At 38.0% G+C, this 20,028-nt stretch overlaps 3 protein-coding genes across 5 annotated transcripts in view; 2 read left to right on the top strand and 1 right to left on the bottom strand.

The window, feature by feature from the left end:
* The window catches only part of LOC118277107 (sodium-dependent neutral amino acid transporter B(0)AT3), a 60,466-nt gene that overhangs the window by 15,547 nt on the left and 24,891 nt on the right, over positions 1-20,028 (bottom strand). For all 3 annotated transcript variants that reach the window (XM_035595786.2, XM_050696246.1, XM_035595789.2), the window contains exons 5-10: positions 19,890-20,000; positions 18,398-18,639; positions 16,243-16,393; positions 15,501-15,702; positions 14,722-14,881; positions 13,830-13,992 (exon numbers count right to left, since the gene is read on the bottom strand). In XM_035595786.2, the coding sequence (XP_035451679.2) occupies positions 13,830-13,992; positions 14,722-14,881; positions 15,501-15,702; positions 16,243-16,393; positions 18,398-18,639; positions 19,890-20,000 (1,029 nt within the window). The remainder of the gene's footprint in view (positions 1-13,829; positions 13,993-14,721; positions 14,882-15,500; positions 15,703-16,242; positions 16,394-18,397; positions 18,640-19,889; positions 20,001-20,028) is intronic.
* LOC118277112 (juvenile hormone esterase) lies at positions 818-6,510 on the top strand. Its single transcript, XM_035595800.2, has 3 exons — positions 818-1,091; positions 4,424-5,655; positions 6,267-6,510. Exons 1-3 carry the CDS (start codon positions 915-917, stop codon positions 6,442-6,444), a joined length of 1,587 nt encoding a protein of 528 aa, XP_035451693.2. The 5' UTR covers positions 818-914; the 3' UTR covers positions 6,445-6,510.
* On the top strand, positions 9,441-13,325 carry LOC118277113 (juvenile hormone esterase-like). The gene is made up of 3 exons (XM_035595801.2): positions 9,441-9,665; positions 10,506-11,728; positions 13,065-13,325. Exons 1-3 carry the CDS (start codon positions 9,495-9,497, stop codon positions 13,234-13,236), a joined length of 1,566 nt encoding a protein of 521 aa, XP_035451694.2. The 5' UTR covers positions 9,441-9,494; the 3' UTR covers positions 13,237-13,325.

Below are 20,028 nucleotides of genomic sequence, written 5' to 3'. Positions count from 1 at the left end.
ATTCATACGTACGCAGTCTATGCCTACGGTTATTTTAATGAAAACGTATTTTTTACACAGTAACTTCTGCCAGTAGTTTGCCCTGCCATATACCAATATTCATCAAAATCTGTTGAGGAGTGTCTGCGTGATTGACGGACAAACAAATAAACATATTAAAGTAGTGTATTGTATTATAATATTAGTATGACGGTAGCTAAAATCAGGTAGTTATTTCCTACTTAGATTTACCCTTTGTTTTGGAAAGTAAAATCATTCAATTAGTTCTCCTGTCTCGAGTGAGAGGGAGTGTCAGACTCTTATTATATAAAACCATCCCGTTCCTACTCCTGCTTCGAGCCGGGGTCATAATACCGCAAGCCCGACTCTGCCAGCCTCTTCAGATATTAAAAGGCGCGATATTATGTCACCTAATTTAAGAACTGCCTCGTTGGTCGACTGATCGCATGTGCGACTGCTGGACAAGGGGTTTTGGGTTCGATTCCCGGGTTAGGCAAAGTATTACTGGGTATTTTTTTGGTTTTTCGGTCAAATTTCTCGGAGTCTGAAATGTGCCCGATATATTTGGCAATTGGCTCACCCCCTATAACACGGGACTTACAACACAAATAATGAAAAGTAGGCGTACATTGTATAGCGGCATTACGTACCTTAATGCGCTCTGCCTACTCCTTCAGGGATAAAAGACGTGACGTAATTTAAGAACAAAAGTAGAAAAAAATATAAAACCCAATATTGTTCTGGCGTAGTACAAAGCACCTTTGAGTCATGATATCATCCGAATGAGTTCGTATTATAAGTTGGGAACTCCCAGTATCATATCGTCTGAGGATCCCTACGAGGCTTGCAAGCCAATTGTATTTATAACTCGACTAGCCGTAAACAGACTAGTACACATCAGTCGTTGTAGTAAAATGGTGCAGTGTTTAGTTATTTTCTTGTGTGTGTTTATATCTCAGTGTTACGGTAACTATGGAGATAAGGACCAAGTTGTGACGAGTAAAGGGTTGATTTTGGGTGATAGGTGGGATGGGTACAGCACTTTTCTTGGCGTGCCCTATGCTAAGGTTGACCTGGAAAATCCTTTTGGGGTATGTTTTGTTTGTTTTTTAATAATAATTAGATCTATTTTTACCTCCTCGTATATTGTTTGTCTTACAATTTATTGTATTAAAAAAGTGTTAAAGGCTATTCCTCTAATGTCGGTCAGCCTCTAATTTGTTCATATACCTTTTAGGTTTTTATTAGAAGTATAATAAACACATAAAAATAATTTGGTTTAAATAGTATAACGTTAAGATTCTACTAAAATATTGTTTTTTCTATTAAAATAAAACCTGTCGTAAAATATATTTTATCTTTTAAAAATTTTGTATCCTTTTGTGGCTTTTAATTCGAAATTTTTCGTATAAATAAGTACATTGAAGAAAAGGGTAGATGACTAATTATTATTTTAATGTCCGTCTTGTAGATTAAATCAAAACATAAGACACGTTTTTTTTATTTTCTTACGGAGACAAATACTTTCGATGATATTGGTATATAGAATCGAAATATTGTGTTATGTCACTTTAAGGTACGCTTTATAGGTACGTAGAAATGACGTAATTGCGTAAAACGAAACAAAGTTCATTTTATTAACATATTATTTAAATATAATAATTTTATATATTTTTATTTTAAATTTTATTTAATTTTATTAAAATACGTGATTCATATTTTTTCATTACCTAACTGACGGGCTAAATACATTTTTAATTTTCTTGCCCCGTCATCATCATTATTTAGCATATGTACCTACTTCTTCGTATTTTAAACCACGTGTATGTGTGTGTATAATTTCAAAAAGATTTATTGAGTAGATACAGCTTAAAGAGGGACAAATAAACTTTAGTATTATATCTTAGTCTAGATTTCTTTTTTCGAGATACGTTTTTAATTTGTTAACTTTATTTTTTGAATACCTATAAATAAGGACTTGTTTCACAATATCTGGATAGCCGCTATGTATCAGATAACTTTGAATTAAGAACGTAATTTGTATGCACTATCTGTCACATAAGTTTATCGGGCACTTACATATATGAAGGTGGTGAAACAGGCGCTAAATGTTTTATCCTGATAATAAACAGCATGATAGAAATCAATTTACCTATACGTATAATCAATTTGGTGATTTCGCTCAGTCATGCACGAAAGCAAACGTTTTAACGATTTATTTTTATTTATATGTACAAACTAACTACTGTTGTTATTTCAGTTAATTTACAAAGTTAAAGTTAAAGCATTTTTTTAATTAATCCTTAATTAGGCACTTTTGAAACGTCAAATTAAATTGTCAATATGTCCGTCAGTGAAGCTAGGTGCTCGTTCCAAAGTGTAGCTTTAGATGGAGAAAAACAAGCAAGAAACTTAATATAATATTTAGAAAAAATAAAATAAACAACGTCACTTCTTTTATCCCCGAAGGGGTAGGCAGAGGTGAATAATACGAACTCATTCGAATGATATCATGACTCAAAGGTGCTCTTTGTACTACGCCAGAACAATATTGGGTTTTACTTTTTTACGTTTGTTCTTAAATTACGTCACGTCTTTTATCCTCGAAGGGGTAAGCAGAGGTGCACAATACATTACGGGACGTAATGCTGCTACAATACAGTACACCCACTTTTCACCATTTGTGTTTTAAGTCCCATGTAATAGGGGGTGATCCTATTGCCATATACTGGGCACATTTTCCGACCTAATTTTCGAAAAACCGAAAAAAAGAACCCAATACATTGCGCGACTCGGGAATCGAACCCGAGACCCTTTGTCCGGCAATGGCACTTGCGACCAACGAGGCATAATATTTAGATATTATTAATAATTTATTAAGATAAGATTTTATGTTATGAACACACATTCATGGAATTTTTTATGTGATTCACCATCCTCCTTACAATTTACATGTTGTAGGATGACTATTATGTATAAGGAAAATAGTGAACTGTTAGGTATTTGCGTACAACAATTAACTGACATATAGTCTGTAGACTCAACATAATAAAATATCTATTCTAATAGAGAATCTTTGAACACAAGTTTGTCAATAGAATTGTATACTTAATCAATGTAAATGTAAATTACTCTTGGCATTACCTAATTGTTTGACTTGACTGCACGGTTGGTGCGGTGGCTGGGCAACCGGCTGCCGTGCAACGTGTAGCGGGTCCGACTCCCGCACGGAGCAACTCTTTGTGTGATCCACAAATTGTTGTTTCGTATCGTATGTTTGTTGTCGCATCCAGAACACAGGATAAAATCCTAGTGTGGGGCTAACGTATTATAAAAAGATAAAAAGAGCTAACTAACTGCTGAAAAAAACAGCTACATTATAAAACTTCTATTAAAAAAAGGGCAACCGCCTTTAATTTTCTTTACCGCCTCCATTTTTTTTACTCAGCTAATCTCCCTAAAACCTTCTTCTAAATCTAAAAAATTCTATACTAAAAACCGCATCAAAATCGGTTCAACCAAACGCGAGATAATTGCGCGCAAACATACATATGTACATACAGGTCACACAGAGAACCTTGTTTTTGAAGTAATTTCGGGGTACAAAAAGCATGACGTTACATTCATGATGTTATGTCATTCACAAAATTAAATTCACATGAGTTTTATAAACATTAAATTGGGATTGATTGTTTCTTTGTTTAAAATGACTATAGTACTATACCTAACTATTATGAAACGTACCTATTATACTTTAGAATGACCACATAAGTAGTTCAATAGGATAAACTGAAACCTGAAATAATGAATGAAATGTTATATTTTTCTTTTCGAAATATGCTATAACAATTGGAATGTAGATAATGAAAATAATTTGCGGTATTTGTTCGGTATTGGAATGTTATTTATTTATTTATTTAATCTTTAATGTACACAATACAATAAAATAGTGGTACTTAAGGCGAACTTAATATAACTTAACTTGTTATCTATGCTGAGTAGTGAGCAATGAGCATAGGTATAAGTAATTATGGTGCTACTAGGGATATAAAATATGGAGTACTTGTCCACAGCAGTATAATACAACTAAATATTTCATGAAAACCGAAAATTTTAAAATTAAAATTCTTAATCAAATTAAATTATTAAATAACTCAAATTACGATGGAACTGTCACATAACATATTTAAAAGTTTCTAAATAAATAAGATTAAAAAAGATATCATATTAGTATTTTTTGCCAGTTAGGATGTTTGTAATGTAATTTTAAACCTAGTTTAATTTTTATTACCTTGACTACATTGAATTTTCCAAACCTAAAACAAATACCTTGTCCTACACGTAGCAGTTTGCTCGTTAATCGCACTTGCCCATTCAACCAATAAGACATTGCATTAATTTATATTTTTTCTCTCTTTTCCAGCCCGCCTTAGAGTATCCAAAATTCGACACACCATTAATCGCCAACGACTCCTCAGTAGTATGTCCACAAGTATACTTCAACGACAATGGCACCATACAATGTCTGAACCTCAACATTTATGTGCCACATACGGCCAGCAAGAAGAACTTGCGGCCAATATTGGTCTGGTTCCACGGAGGAGGGTTCGTGTTTGGCAGTGGCGGGGAGTATGGCGGCCAACATTTGGTCAAAAAGGACATTATTGTCATAACTGTGAACTACAGATTAGGAGCCTATGGCTTCTTATGTTTAGACAACCCGACCGTACCTGGTAACCAAGGACTGAAGGACCAGATTGAAGCTTTGAGGTGGATCAGAAGCCACATAGTACACTTCGGTGGTGATGCCAATCAAGTCACCATTGCTGGCGAGAGCTACGGAGGAGGGGCAGTGGATCTACATCTATATTCAAAATACGAAACTCTATTTCACAAAGCTATTGTACAAAGTGGTTCTATGTATGTGACTGAAGGGATTTTCGTGAAACCGGATCATAAAGCGGCAATTAAACTGGCAAGGCACTTAGGATATGATGTGTCGATAACTAGTGAAGCTCTGAGAATACTCGCTAGAGCCAAACCTTCTGAAGTAAACGCTGCTACTAGAAACATGAGTATGATCCTAACAGTTTGTGCGGAAAAGGAATTTATAGGTGTACCAAACTTTATTACTGAGAATCCCTTCCATTTGGGGAACACAGACCGGATAGATGGTATGCCAATAATGATTGGGTACACAAGCCAAGAGATGTTATTCGAATTCGCGAACAAACCCCAATCTTACTACGACAATCTAGGGGATCCATTCGCGTTGCAGATTGAAAAAACATTTGTTTTCAGTCAAAAAGAGAGTGAAAAGATCAGCAGTATAATAAGGCATTTCTACCTGGGATACAAGGAGATTGGGCCTGATGCACAATCGGAACTGAGTAATTTTCTATCGGACTTCGCGATCAACTATGGTGTTGAGTGGTCTACCAACAGGTATATTGAACAAGGGGGGAGGGTGTACAAGTATTTGTTCTCGTACACTGGTGCTAGTGATTATAGGAATATCACTGGATCTGGTGCCTCTCACACTGAAGAGCTGAAGTTCCTTTTCGACTGGATATGGGCAGCGCCGCTGATCAACTCTGAGCAGCTTATGATGAGAGAAAGGATGATCAGAATGTGGGCTAATTTCGTCAAACACGGGTAAGTTGTTCGTTCAAAGGCCAAGTTAACTGCCGTACTCAGAGTCATTTAACGGTTACTTAACCCAGTCCTTAGTAATTGATTTCGATACAAAATCGTTACTAAGGAATAGTTTAAGTAATCATTAAATGTGTCTGAGTGCGGCAGTTAATTGTTTTTAATTTATTATCTCGATAACATTTTTGTAATGTAATATTATAAATAAGAAAGTTTGTGATCGTGTATGTTTCCTACTCTTTCTACTAAACTATTGAATCGATTTGGAGGAAATTTGGTATGGAGATAGATTATAGTCTCGAATAACACATACAAACCGTACTTTTTACATGGGGTAGGAATTTGATATCTCTATAAATTTTGTTAAATAAATATTTCTCTAAATTTCTAATTATAAGTTTGAAATCACCAACCCGCAATGAGCAAGCGTGGTGATGAATGCTCAAACCTTCTCCGTGTTAGACGAGGCCTTTGGTCAGCAGTGGCTACTTATAGGCTGGTGACGTGATGATGTGAATTTATCTAAACTTAAATAATGCAGTTTTCATATCAATACTTATTTGAATTAAAACTGATTTAATAATTAATTCGAATGAAAATTTCAATTTTTCCAGGAACCCGACTCCTGCAGATTTCCAGCCCTTGCACTGGCCGTCTGCGACAGAGACCTCCAGGCCGTACATGAACATTGACCTCGACATGCAAGTGAAGAAGAGTCCATTCAGGCACAGGATGGCTTTCTGGAACCTCTTCTGGCATTCATACACTAAGAATAACTTTCTTTTAAATTAAAAGGAATCTAATATCTTAGGGTTATTATAGGTACTTCATAATAATTATGAGAATAGTTATATTTAGTAATTAAATTGTTTAATTAAGTACCTACTGTTTTATTACTTTTTGTTCTGTACTGTGTACTGTGATCAATAGCAGCCAAGCAGAGCGGGTGAAACCGCGCGAAAGTAGCTAGTATTGGAATAAAAGTAAGGAGAGGCCTGCAGGTGACTGACTGAGGGAGTCAGATGTGACTGGGCGATTCCACAAAACTAACCCGGGTCACGGTCACAGGTAGTGGAGGAACACCGTGGTAGTTTTAGCTTGTAAGGGTCCGGTATGGAGACGAATATTTAGTAAGGATCCGGTATGAAAACGAATATTTTGACGTATTAGTCTGATATCACCGTTTCACTTTAAGCAAGCCTAATAATAATATTTCCCTAGTAAGAAGAGATATTTACCTATAGTGGGAATGTATACTATTTAATAACATACATACATAACCCCACGCCTGTCTCCCATAGGGGTAGGCAGAGACAATGGACCGCCAATTGCTACGACTCTTACATACTTCTTTCGCTTCATCAACAGTCATCAGTCTTTTCATGCATGCTCGTCGGTAAAGGTACTTCACAACAATAAATCATAATTTTAATATTAAATTATATTATCTATTTAATTCTGTAAATAGGCTATGAAATAGTAATATGTATGTCAATATATTATTGCATACCTATATATTTATCGATGCAATTATCCTCTAACACCTTTTATAGTTCAAGGTATTTATATTTATTAACTACGTTACATTGTGCTATGTTTTCCCGTATTACCATTTATACATATAGCATAGTATTCTTTTTTTTTTTAATAAAAACGTTGCCCCACACTAGGATTTTCTTCTGTATCGTGGGTGCGTTTACAAACATACAATTTCACATGCACATGACACTCAGACCCGAAACAACAATTTGTGGATCACACAAAGAGTTGCTCCGTGCGGGAATCGGACCCGCTATGCGTTGCGCGGCAGCCAGTTGCCTAGCCACCGCACCAATCGTGTAGTCTATTCGATATGGAAATGACATAATATTTATTTCATTACTTGGTTCAAAGTTCAAACTCAGCTTGACTTTGAACGCAAAGCAAAGGTGCACAATATGACACGTAATGCCACTGTACAATGTACCTACAACACCTATTTTTCACGATTTGTGTTGTAAGTCCCATGTAATAGATGGTGAGCCTATTGCCATACACCAGGCACACTTCCAGACTCCGTGTTACTACCGAGAAATTTACGAAAAACCGAAAAAGGCTCAGTAATACTTTAAACTAGAGAACGGTTGGACCGATTTAGTAAATTTAGGTCTTGCATTATTTTTGGGAGTCCAGGGAAGGTTTAAAAGGTGAGAAAAATATTGTTTGAGGCGATACGAAGTTTGCCAAGTCAGCTAGTATAATATAAGAATAGCTTAGCTGGTAAACGAGCAGACGTATCACCTGATGGTAAGCAATCGCCGCCGCCCATGGACATTTGAAACGCCTGAGGCGTTACAAGTGTTGCCGTTGCCGGTATTTTGGGGCTAGGAATTTAAGGGTTGTTGGGGATTCGGGGATTGGGAAGATTGGGAAGGGTAATTGGGCCTCCGGTTACCTCACTCACATATCTGGCAATCTCGGCTTTGTTAGTCAAACATCGTTAAAGTTCATTCACTAGTTTTAATTTTTAAAACTGTCCTTAGTACATGATACGTCGTCGTATAAAAATTAAAATAAAACCATCGTGTTTGACATTTCGAAGTATTGATTTAGACTAGTTGGAAAGTAATTTCAAACCGTATTATTATACTAGTACCGTACCGTATTATTATAGGTAGTTACTATGCTTATAAGTGCTTTACTACCTAGCGGGTTTACCGGGGCTCCGGCTCGAAAAGCAGGAGAAGGAACAGGGTGGGTTTTAGTCAGTAAGAGTCTGACACTCCCTCTTGCTTCGCCCTCTTCCTTCTCCCGCCTTGGGCGAGGCGGGAGTGAGTGTCAGACTCTTACTGACTAAAAACCACCCTGTTCCTACTCCTGCTTTTCGAGCCGGAGCCCCGGTAAACCCGCTAGGTAGTCCGCAGCTCCGGATACCTGGGCCCCTAGCGAAGGGCAGGTAAGTAGTACCGTGAAATTATACCTAGGTATCTTTAGGTACCTTAATAAGTCTATTTAAAAAGTATGGCTGCTACACAAAACAAGTTCGTTCGTTGTCTTTGCTTACATAAACGGTGACATTTGTTGTGCCTCAAATAGTAGTACTATAGTATTGTTAGCGAAACAAATGATTCATTTAGTTGTAACTTGTAGCCATTTCGTATAGAAAACATGTATGTTTGGCTTGGTGCGGTTCCGTATGTGTGTTTAATTAAGATTATTAATTTGTAAGTATAGTGCTTCATGAGAGTTCGACGTTTCAGTGCATATTATAGGGAAGATGATGGATTTAGTCCGTCAGTTAGGTAATGAATAAATATTAGTCACGTATTATTTTGTCATATAAGATAGCGATATTTAGATAAAACGAACCAAAGTTTAGTAATGGGAGCAAATACGTCATTTCTACATACAAAACGTACCTAAAAGTAACGTCACCAAGGCGGGAAAAGTCATTGGATGCGAATGTAATCCCGCAGAAAGAATGAAAATGACGAGGAAATGTGACAAATATATTATGTGTAATCCACAAATTGTTATTACGGGTCTGGGTGTCATGTGCATGTGAACTTGTATGTTTGTAAACGCACCCACGACACAGGAGAAAATCCTAGAGTACAACGTTTAAAAAAAGGATATTCTACTCTGCTGTCGTCACACGATTTACAAAACATATAAATCATTTAACAACCTAGAACACAATGACACATAATCAGCAATGCAAATAACCCGCACCAACGGGGACTCCCAGACCGTCTCAATAAACACTCAAGGAACTCCAAAAGACAGTACTTCACCGACAACCATTATAAATAAGAGGTACCACCAGCACTTAGGTTCAATATTGTTCAACATTTCGGAGCAAAATGTTTTATATTTTTCTTACATTGTTATCAATTGTAGTCGTTTCGAGGTGCGAGACTGAAGATGTGAGTGTGATCACAAGTAAGGGTATTGTCATTGGTACCAAACGTGATGGTTATAGTACTTTTTTTGGTGTACCATATGCGAAGGTTAACGAGGAAAATCCTTTTGGAGTAAGTTTTTTTATAATAATACACACACACACAACGTCACGCCGAAGGGGTAGGCAGAGGTGCACATTAGGGCACGTAATGCCGCTATACAATGTACACCCACTTTTCACCATTTGTGTTATAAGTCTTATGTAATAAGGGGTGAGCCTATTGTCATATACCGGGCACGTTTCCAGACTCCGTTCTACTACTTGGATTCTCTCCTGTGTCGTGGGTGCGTTTACAAACATACACGTTCACTTACACATTACACCCAGACCCGAAACAACAATTTGTAGATCATACAAAGAGTTGCTCCGTGTGAGAATCGAACCACCGCGCTAACCATGCAGTCAAATACGATGGATGAAAGAGTAACAGCTACCTTTGTTTTTTAAATTACCTAATCATGATATCTTTATAATAACTATCGTGAGACATACTAAATGAACTAAAAATCACGGTTTACTCACATACATTAATGGAGAAAAGCTCTAATAGTTTCGAGTCACAGAGGAATTCGCGTGTCTGCGCACTGCTCATGATGAAGAGTCCCTCTGTGACTTTTCTCCATTAAAAAATACGTGAGTAAACAGTGATTTTTATAGAATCGAATAGCAAGTTTTTTTATCATCTACAATCAGTTCAGTTGATACTACATTATAGTGTTCTGATGATGGTTACAGAAAAGATCTTAAAATATAATAAAATTACTTATCACTAGTTCTTTAATAATAACCCAAAAGATGTTAAAATAAAACCAGTTAGAATTTTATCACTAGACTTCGTCAAAGACAAAATGATTAAATCTTTAAGGATTTATAATGTAGGTATTTTAAATCTATGATTTTTAATTTCCAGAGCTACTTAGTTCATCCGATCTTCCAAAAGCCATTCTACGCCAATGACTCTTCTATATTTTGTCCTCAAGTGACGAAGCGCTTCGGAGGCAGCCTACAATGTCTTCGACTCAACATATATGTGCCACATTCGGCCAATGTTAACAGCACTGTACCAGTATTGGTCTGGTTCTACGGAGGAGGATTCGTCTTTGGCAGTGCCCAAGAATACGGAGGCGAACATTTGATCAAACATGGCATTATAGTAGTCACAGTCAACTACAGACTTGGTCCTTACGGATTCATGTGTTTGAACGATCCTGCTGTGCCAGGAAACCAGGGATTAAAGGACCAAATAGGAGCTCTGAGATGGGTGAGGAAGAATATAGAGTTCTTTGGAGGAGATCCATCCAAGGTCACTATAGCGGGGGAAAGCTATGGAGGTGGTGCCGTAGACTTGCATCTCTACTCCAAATACGAAACGTTGTTTGACAAAGTGATCATCCAAAGCGGTTCCTTGTATGCTCCAGGGTTTTATGGGAACCGAGATCATGATGCAGCTATACGACTAGCACATCAATTAGGGTTTAGAGTTGTGAACACAAAAGAAGCTTTACAAGCGTTGGCTAAAGAAAACCCTGTATTAGTGATGAATGCAGCGAAGAACTTGGGGTATAAAATGACGGTGTGCAAAGAAGTTCGCTTTAAGGGGACCCAGCAATTCGTTACTAAGTGTATAAATCACTTGAGTAACCCAGATCGGATTGAGAACATACCTATTATGATCGGGTACAACAGTAAAGAAGATTTCGGGACATACGCGAACAAACCGGCAGAGTTCTACGAAAGCTTGGGAGATATCTTCTACAAGAATTTGCAGAATCATTTCGTTTTGAAAACTTGTGAATTGGAGACATTGAGTAATATTACGAGGAGTTTCTACCTTGGAAGCAAGAAGATTGGGCCGGAGTCTATGTTGGAGTTGAGCGATTATTCTTCTGACTTTAAATTGAACTATGCTGTTGAGAAATCTGTGTCTAAGTACTTGGAACAAGGAGGGAGGGTATACAAGTATATGTTCTCTTATATAGGGGGTAGTGTGTACCAGAACATTACTGGTGCAGGGGCGGTACACACAGAAGAACTGAAGTATTTGTTTGAAGCTGGTGTGAAATTGACTTCTGATGAACAAAGGCTGATGAGGGATCGCATGACGACTATGTGGGCTAACTTTGTTAAGCTTGGGTGAGTGTTTTTATCATGTTTAAGTAGATAGTGTTACAATAAGTGTGAAAGAGCCATGCTACGGCACGAATGAGCCGGCTCAATTAGTATTATCTAGTCACTGGGGGCTTTTTTGCTCTCTTTTCTCTAGGATATTTTAACAGGTTTGGTAAGTATTTAGAGATTGTTAAGTCCTATTCTTCTAGGCCCTACAAAGTCAAAATCAAATCATTTATTCGAATTATACAATACACTTTTGACTGCACGGTTGGTGCGGTGGCTGGGCAACTGGCTGCCGCGCAACGGGTAGCGGGTTCGATTCCCGCACGGAGCAACTCTTTGTGTGATCCACAAATTGTTGTTTCGGGTCTGGGTGTCATGTGCATGTGAACTTGTATGTTTGTAAACGCACCCACGACACAGGAGAAAATCCTAGTGTGGGGCAACGTTTTAAAAAAAAAAACTTAGGTACTTTTGAAACGTCAACAAATAAAGAAATAAATAATAATCGGTCGGTCTGTCTGTCAGTGAAGCTAGGCGCTCGTTCCAAAGTGTAGCTTTGAATGGAGAAGAACGAGCAAGAAACTCCAATCGTTACAATTAAGTTTGTAAATGTATTATTTCCTATCAATTTAGAATACAAAGTGAAATGTGGAATTACAAGAGCCCTCCAAATAATCTGATTGATACTATCGCGTTGAGTGTCCAATTACGTCGCTGTTGAATTTATTTGTGCATGTACATACTAACTGTTAAACATAACTTCACCCACGTGATTTGTGATATTACAATGATAGAATCACATCATATCAGCCAGTCAGCCCGTGATACAGTACACAGCTTTTTTTTAACGGGGGACAATCATCTCAATAAGATCTCCCGTCACAGGACGAGACGATAGTGACACTCCCTCCCGCCTCTTACTGATGAAAAACCACCCCGTTCTTACTTCTGCCTAGTCTGAGCTAGAGCCCCGAGTTTCATCTTGAATGAATTAGTCCGTAGCTCCGGACTAAGTACACTGCTGAAGCAGGCTATCTTCACCCAATCGAACTAAAATTTTATAGACATATTTAGCTTGCATGACCATAAATAGTAAGCTACATAAAAGCTGGCTTATAAAAGTATCTATACTATACTTACTAATATTATAAAGCTGAAGAGTTTGTTTGTTTGTTTGTTTGAACGCGCTAATCTCAGGAACTACTGGTCCGATTTGAATAGTTCTTTTTGTGTTGGATGGTGCATTGATCGAGGAAGGTTATAGGCTATATAACATCACGCTACGATCAATAGGAGCTGAGCAGAGCGGGTAAAACGGTGAAGTGGCTAGTTTAATATAAAATTGTTTTTTCAGAAACCCGACGCCACAGAAGACGCCCCTTCTCCCAGTGACGTGGAACCCTGTATCTGGTAACGCCAGACAATACATGAACATTGACGTCACAATGTCTATGAAAGACTATGCCTACAGACACAGGATGGCTTTCTGGGACCTCTTCATGCAAAAATACGATAAGAAGAGCTAAAGTTTTCATTAAAATTCTACTAGAATAATTATTATTATGCATAGTGTAGTAATCTTCATTCTGAATTTAATTAAAAGAGACTGGTTATATTTTGTGTTTTTTTATCGTCACACCTTTTATCCCCGAAGGGGTAGGCAGAGGAGCAGATTTCGGCACGTAATGCCGCTGTACAATGTACACCCACTTTTCACCATTTGTGTTATAAGTCCTATGTAATAGGGGATGAGCCTATTGCCATATACTGGGCACAACTTCGTGGTACTACTGAGAAATTTTCGAAAAATCGAAAGAGTGCCAGTTATGCTTTGCCTGAAAGGTCACGATGAACGATCCTAAAGATTGCCAGGTGACGTACCAGTACAGACCTGGCTAGAAGTTGACTTTGATTTTGACTTCAACGTTGACTTTGATCTTGACTTCAACGTTGACTTTGATCTTGACTTCAACGTTGACTTTGATCTTGACTTCAACGTTGACTTTGATCTTGACTTCAACGTTGACTTTGACCTTGACTTCAACGTTGACTTTGATCTTGACTTCAAGGTTGACTTTGATCAAAATTTTAACCTACAACAAATCTAAATTGGACTTACCTCATCAGCATTCCAAGCGCCGTAAGTGGGGGGGTTGATGAGCATGAAGACGAGCGAGGAGAGCAGGATGCAGGTCACGATGAACGGGCCGACGTATCTCCAGGTGATCTGCCAGTACAGGCCCGGCCGGTAGCCCGTCATCTCGTATATGTCGTTGGTGAACCTGCAATGGAAGTAGTAGGAAGCGTAAAATAACACTAAGTTTAAAAGATCTTTTGTAATAAATGCGGTTTAAGCCTACACTAGGGGATCAATGTTCCGACTTCAGGGAAGACGGTAGAGACAGTGGTCCACCAATGCTGCTGTGCAATTCTGGACAGCGACTTCTTTCGTTTCAGGGAGACAGTCATCAGTCTTTTCAAGGATGCTCGTCGGTTAACAGTTCATCGCATTTTGCACCGTGGGGGCTATGGAGCAGGTCTATTAGTGGACCCGGTGCCCCTTATAGACCATCGGGGTGGTTTTAGTGAGGCAAAAATACCTCACTTCCTAGTCATTTATCCCCAGTCTAGAGGACATGAATGTTCTGCGACACATATCGCTAGTGACGTTGGGTCGACATGTCTGGTGACATCGTTACGGATATGAGTCGTGCATTGTCGCCGATACAGGCCGTGGAACATTTGGCCTCTAGTCTATCCTTGGCTTTAGAATTAATGGGAATATTTCAGAACAGTAAGTTGCTAACTGTGATTCGTGATATAATAAAATTCAATCTAATATGTCGTGATCGATTTGTCTAAACAAGGACTGAATTTCATCCCCAGCAATAGATGCAATTGATTTTACCTTTATGACTAGAGTGGAAGTTTCGTTACTTCAAGTTAATCGGGCCTTTTAATAGTTTAGAGTCTAGCTGGATTTCTATCTAGCATAATTACAAGCCTCTTACCTGACATGCCCATAGATATAAATAACAGCGACCATCTCAAGCAGCGCGACGACGACCAGGCCGATGGTGCCGGCGAAGGAGTCGAACATCTTGAGCCAGTACTCGCCGGCGCCCGTCGTGAATATCAGGCCCACGAAGAAACAGAATGTGCAGACAATACCTGAGGGATTGTTATTGGAGTGTATTAGAAATTGAAGTGTATATAGGTTGTAGTAAGGATTAAGGTGGAGGTCTTGGTCAGCAGTGGAAGTCTTGCTGACTATTATGATGATGATAAGATTGAAAATTCATTTTGTTCCATTATTTTAGTTATACCCTATCGAAAACTACACAAAAATGCCAAGTCTGATATTTATGTTCTTTGCTTTTTCATTAAATAATAACTAGATCTAAACCATTTTGATAACCATCAGGTCAAACCATCATTCTTACTGTTTTAGCCTGGCTAAGTTACCTAAATCTAATTAAAACATTGGAAGATGCACCCTTCCCAGTATTGTTCACGACATCAAGTATAGATATTGGCAGTATTTCCATGTATTATCCAATTAAGATAAGTAACCGTCTCTAGGTCCCAACTTAGGAGGTCTAGTTAGTTCTATATCAGCAGCCCTGAGAGCCACACATCTCCTAAATCCAACCTTGTAAATTTATATCTCATTAAATCCTTCTAATTCAAATAAAAATCTTTTTAAAAAGCCTTCTTGAAGTCCCGGCCTAACAGTCCTCTCTAATACTTTCGCCTTAAAATATACAGAAACTTGTCCAAAAATACTCACCAGTAATAACAGGCTTGCTAAGTCGTTTGAAGAAGTCGATATCGAAGATGGTGCACAGCATGCCTTCCATGATGCCGATCTGACTGCCGAGCCCCAAGGAGAGCAGCATCATGAAGAAGATGATGGACCAGAACGGAGCTGGAGTCAGCTTGAGGATCGCTTGCGTGAACACGATGAAGGCTAAACCGGTGCCCTCAGCCGCCTGGAGAGGTAAAAGGTTTTGGTTGTAAATGGGTGAAGATTCTTTCTTTCTTTATCTTTTCTTAAAAAAGAAAACGTAAGATTTTCTCACGTGTCGTGGGTGCTTTTACAAACATACACGTTCACGTGCACATGACACCCAGACCCTAAACAACAATTTGTGGATCACATTTCATTTCATTTCAAAGTTTTCGAAACTTAGTCCAGAAATTGTGGAGATAAGTCATGCATTTCCCATAAAACTGAGTGGCTTAATTCAAAATAATGGGTAACAGCCGTACTCAGAGTCATTTAATGGTTACTTAACCCAGTCCTAAGCAATTATTTTTGTTAGAAATACGTTACTAAGGAATAATAATTACTAAGAAAATTCACATTAAATGATTCCGCTTCTGAGTGTGGCAGTAAGTACGTCTATTTATGCATACTCGATATGTCATGTCAGGTTTAATTTAAATTAAGTATCTTTACTGCCAAAAGTCTGCAAAGTTTCTTACACTGCAAAGATATTGAGAGCAAAATATCCAAATAGCCATCTTACCTCTTCCAACTGCCTGCTCATGGTACACCCAGTGAGGTTGTACTTGGCCACCAGACTATCGTTCAGGTTGTCGAACTCCTCGCGGTAATAGTCGTGGGAGGAGGTCGGAGTGAACCCTGACACGTTCAGGGCTGCCAGGATCTTGATCTCCCTGGAAAAGTATAGTTTAAATTAGTAGAAGTTTTTATGAAAGCATATAGAGTACCTATAGTGCAGTATAGTATTCCTTGTTTAATGTTAATTTAAGCGATAGACAAACAGGCATATTCACACATTGAAAACTATAGGTAATGAAAAAATATTAGACACGCATTTTTTTATTTTGTGATATCGGGAACTATGTGGTTAAAACCAAAAATTTGCCAGAAGTCACTATTCCACGCGAACGAAGTCGCGGGCAAAAGCTAGTTTAAAATAAATATATTATGGTCGACAGTGCGTTGTATTGGTTTGTTTTTAAAATAATCTACAAGACGGACTTTTAAATAAAAGATAGTCATCTACACCTTATCTTATACTACTTTTTCATTACCTAACTGACGGACTAAATAAATTTTCAATTTATATACCCCGTCATTGTCCATATTACTTACCAATATTGTACAAAAAAATAAAAATAAAAACAAAACAATAAAGATACAAATCTTCATTCCTAACTCCAGAAAGTGAATCACACAAACCAAAATCAACTTTCAACCTTTAACACAAAGTCGGTATTCACCCTACGACCTTGAACGTCTATATTTAGTTGGGGGAAGGTCGTGCATGCAATTTGAAATGGTGGCAACACATCAATCAGGGCTAATAGCCTCGTAGACTATAGGCTATCAAATATAGTGCAATCTGAACTATAGCACGCTCTGGAAGGCTATAAAGTGATTAATTGATCAACGACCTTATTTGTTAAGTGGTTTCGAGCCCCTGCTCAAATTAAATTATTGTTGGCATTTCCATAACATATTATTATATCCTCTCGCTTTTTATTAAGGCTCTGTCAAATTGGTGCGGTGACTTGGCAAACGGCTGCCGCGGAATGTGTATCGGCGATTAAGACATGGAGCAACTCTTTATGCGAGTCACAAACTGTCAAATTGGACTTAGCAACCGGCTGCCGCGCAACGTATAGCGGGTTCGATTCCCGCAAGGACCAACTCTTTTGTTTCTCTCTCTCTTTCTCTCTCTCTCAATAACAAATTGTTGTTTCAGGTCTGGGTGTCATGTGTGTGTGAAATTGTATGTTTGTAAACGCACCCACGATACAGGAGAAAACTCTAATGTGGGGTAAGATTTTTTAAAGAACAAAATATGTGAATACATTTTGACGTAGCACGCCTTAGTGCCTGAAAATTTTATACTGTGATATCCAGCCCGAATACCAAGCGGGGATTATGGCAAACCCCTCTAAGACAGAACTGCTGAGAAGCCCAATGTCTAGCAATGGACTGTTAAGACTTTTATAGTTTCAGTACTTTGGTATTTTGGTAAAAGATTCAGTATCATATTCAGATATAAGTAACTGAAAAAACTGGAAATAATCAGATATTTGCCTACCTCTTATTACTAGTAGATGTTATATGATACAGAGCAATCAAAACAATAAATATAACAGCGGGAACCAATTAATGATGATTGACAGATATAAAATGATAGCACTGCTTTATTGATTGACCAGAGGATTTTTCCTACGATGCCTATTGTTAATATATGTGTTATTTCAGTAGTAATTACTTATTTCTAGTATCTTCATAGATTACTGCGCTATATGTAAATTGAAAAAATATTAAAATGTATAAACGCGTAAAGCTACCGAATTGATTGATCAAATTCGATTATATTTTTGTGTATAATACGTTAGGTATCTGATGATATTAGGTACATATAGCTTGCTTAGAACTAGTGGAAACGGACTTAGCTAAGCTATGTTTTTATATGGAAAGATGCGTGCTATGGATGCGTGCTATGAATGGCTCTACTATCGATACATCGTATACTCGAGCTGAGCATCTTTTTCGTACCGCTACTTTACGGTGGCACATCTTCGGAACATAGCTACATAGCTTACCATCAGTGGTGGAAAAGCACCATAAAACGTCTTAATTTGCCATTTACACCAAAAGCCAACATAAATATTTGTACCAACATTGGCACCACTCACTTGGTCATGCACGTCTCTACCATGGTGAACGCCTTGAATCCAAGTATGCTGAAGATCACGACGGACGCGTAGATGGCAGTGAGGGCATTACACACGGAGACCAAGAGGACATCCCTCACACAGTTGTTGTTCGGAGGGTTATAGGAACCGAAGGCGATGAGCGATCCGAAAGCAAGCCCGAACGAGTAGAAGACTTGAGTCGCCGCGTCCAACCAAACTGTTGGATCTAGTAACTTCTCCAGCTGTAAAGAAAGGTTTATTTATTTAGATATTTGTATGGTTCAAGTTTTTTTTCAAGTGGAATTTTGTATTCCCGCGAGTGTCATAGTATCATGTAATGTCGTGAGTGCCCGCTTCTTATGCCTGACAGAGCGGGTTTGCAACCTACCAACGAGAAGTACCAATGTGACTTTTTCGAGTTATATGTACTTTATAAGATTATTTAGACACCACTGACAAACGGTGAAGGAAAACATCGTGAGGAAACCTGGGCTTATAATTACTAATTATAAGTTTGAAATCGCCAACCCGCATTGAGCAAGCGTGGTGATTAATGCTCAAACCTTCTCCGTGTGAGAAGAGGCGTTTGGTCAGCAGTAGCCACTTATAGGCTGATGATATGTGTGAGTGCCGTATTTAAGAATCGACTAAGGGACTACACATTTCACAAAGACCAGAACCTATGTAGAATATAGAAAGATATAATTTGAACTTAAGCTTCATATAAAATGTGTCAATCCATTTCTTCTCAGTAAATCTACCGCTAGATAAGTAATTGACATTGAGACTGCCATTTATTTAACAACCGGGATCATCTTTATAGACATCCAACAGTAAAGTGTAATATTTTTAATGGCGACAGTATTACACTGGATTTATTCGCAAAGGTTTATATGTGTGACCCCGGGAGCCTCGTAAAAGCAAACGGACTCGTGTAACTTACGACATCAAAGAAACTATTTTTAGACTCACTTTGCTTTATCAAAGATACTTCGTAGAACGCTGTCACTGTTTTAGGGGCAAATTGTTACGTATTATGTTGAGTTGGGGTAATGTATTATTTGGCTTTTTGATTTTGTAATTCTTAGAGATCATGTTTAAAAAAGTAAGTATAAAAATGAAGTGAGTACCTCTTTTCTTTTAACTAAAACGCGCAACGTCGCCGCGTCTGATGAAGAGTCCTTCTGTGACTCGAAATTGGTAGAGCTTTTCTCCATTAATATACGTGAGTAAACCGTGATTTTTAGTTAATTTAGTATGTCTCAAGATAGTTATTATAAAAATACCTCTTTTCTTCTGGGAGTCGGTTAATAGCAAAATATATTAACGTTTGAAAGTAACCATATTACAATTAAACCGCCAAAATACCGATTTTCCATCAGTATTTATGGTCTGTTAGTACAGTTAGGTATTCCAGTAGATCACTAGAAGTTAGTAATTCTCACACTCCTTTCTACCTAAATTCCTTCTGAACTAAGTATGTAGATCTTACCTTCGGTTTATACATATGGATGATGCCGTCGGCAGAACCAGGGAGCGTGACGCCTCTGATGAAGAAGATTGTCAGCACGATGTACGGGAACAGAGATGTAAAATACACGACCTGAAACAAAGCAGTGTTTGATGATCAT

The sequence above is a fragment of the Spodoptera frugiperda genome, chromosome 10 (assembly GCF_023101765.2).
Source record: "Spodoptera frugiperda isolate SF20-4 chromosome 10, AGI-APGP_CSIRO_Sfru_2.0, whole genome shotgun sequence".
In the NCBI taxonomy this organism is placed as follows: Eukaryota; Metazoa; Arthropoda; class Insecta; order Lepidoptera; family Noctuidae; genus Spodoptera; species Spodoptera frugiperda.
This window is presented reverse-complemented; position numbering and strand designations above follow the sequence as displayed.

What these genes read in the sequence shown, in the direction of transcription:
- LOC118277112 (XM_035595800.2), top strand. Translation starts at nt 915, where the DNA reads ATGGTGCAGTGTTTAGTTATTTTCTTGTGTGTGTTTATATCTCAGTGT. An exon ending in ACCTGGAAAATCCTTTTGGG is followed by an intron (nt 1,092 to 4,423) that starts GTATGTTTTGTT and finishes TCTCTTTTCCAG; the next exon opens with CCCGCCTTAGAGTATCCAAA. An exon ending in GCTAATTTCGTCAAACACGG is followed by an intron (nt 5,656 to 6,266) that starts GTAAGTTGTTCG and finishes CAATTTTTCCAG; the next exon opens with GAACCCGACTCCTGCAGATT.
- LOC118277113 (XM_035595801.2), top strand. Translation starts at nt 9,495, where the DNA reads ATGTTTTATATTTTTCTTACATTGTTATCAATTGTAGTCGTTTCGAGG. An exon ending in ACGAGGAAAATCCTTTTGGA is followed by an intron (nt 9,666 to 10,505) that starts GTAAGTTTTTTT and finishes TTTAATTTCCAG; the next exon opens with AGCTACTTAGTTCATCCGAT. An exon ending in GCTAACTTTGTTAAGCTTGG is followed by an intron (nt 11,729 to 13,064) that starts GTGAGTGTTTTT and finishes TTGTTTTTTCAG; the next exon opens with AAACCCGACGCCACAGAAGA.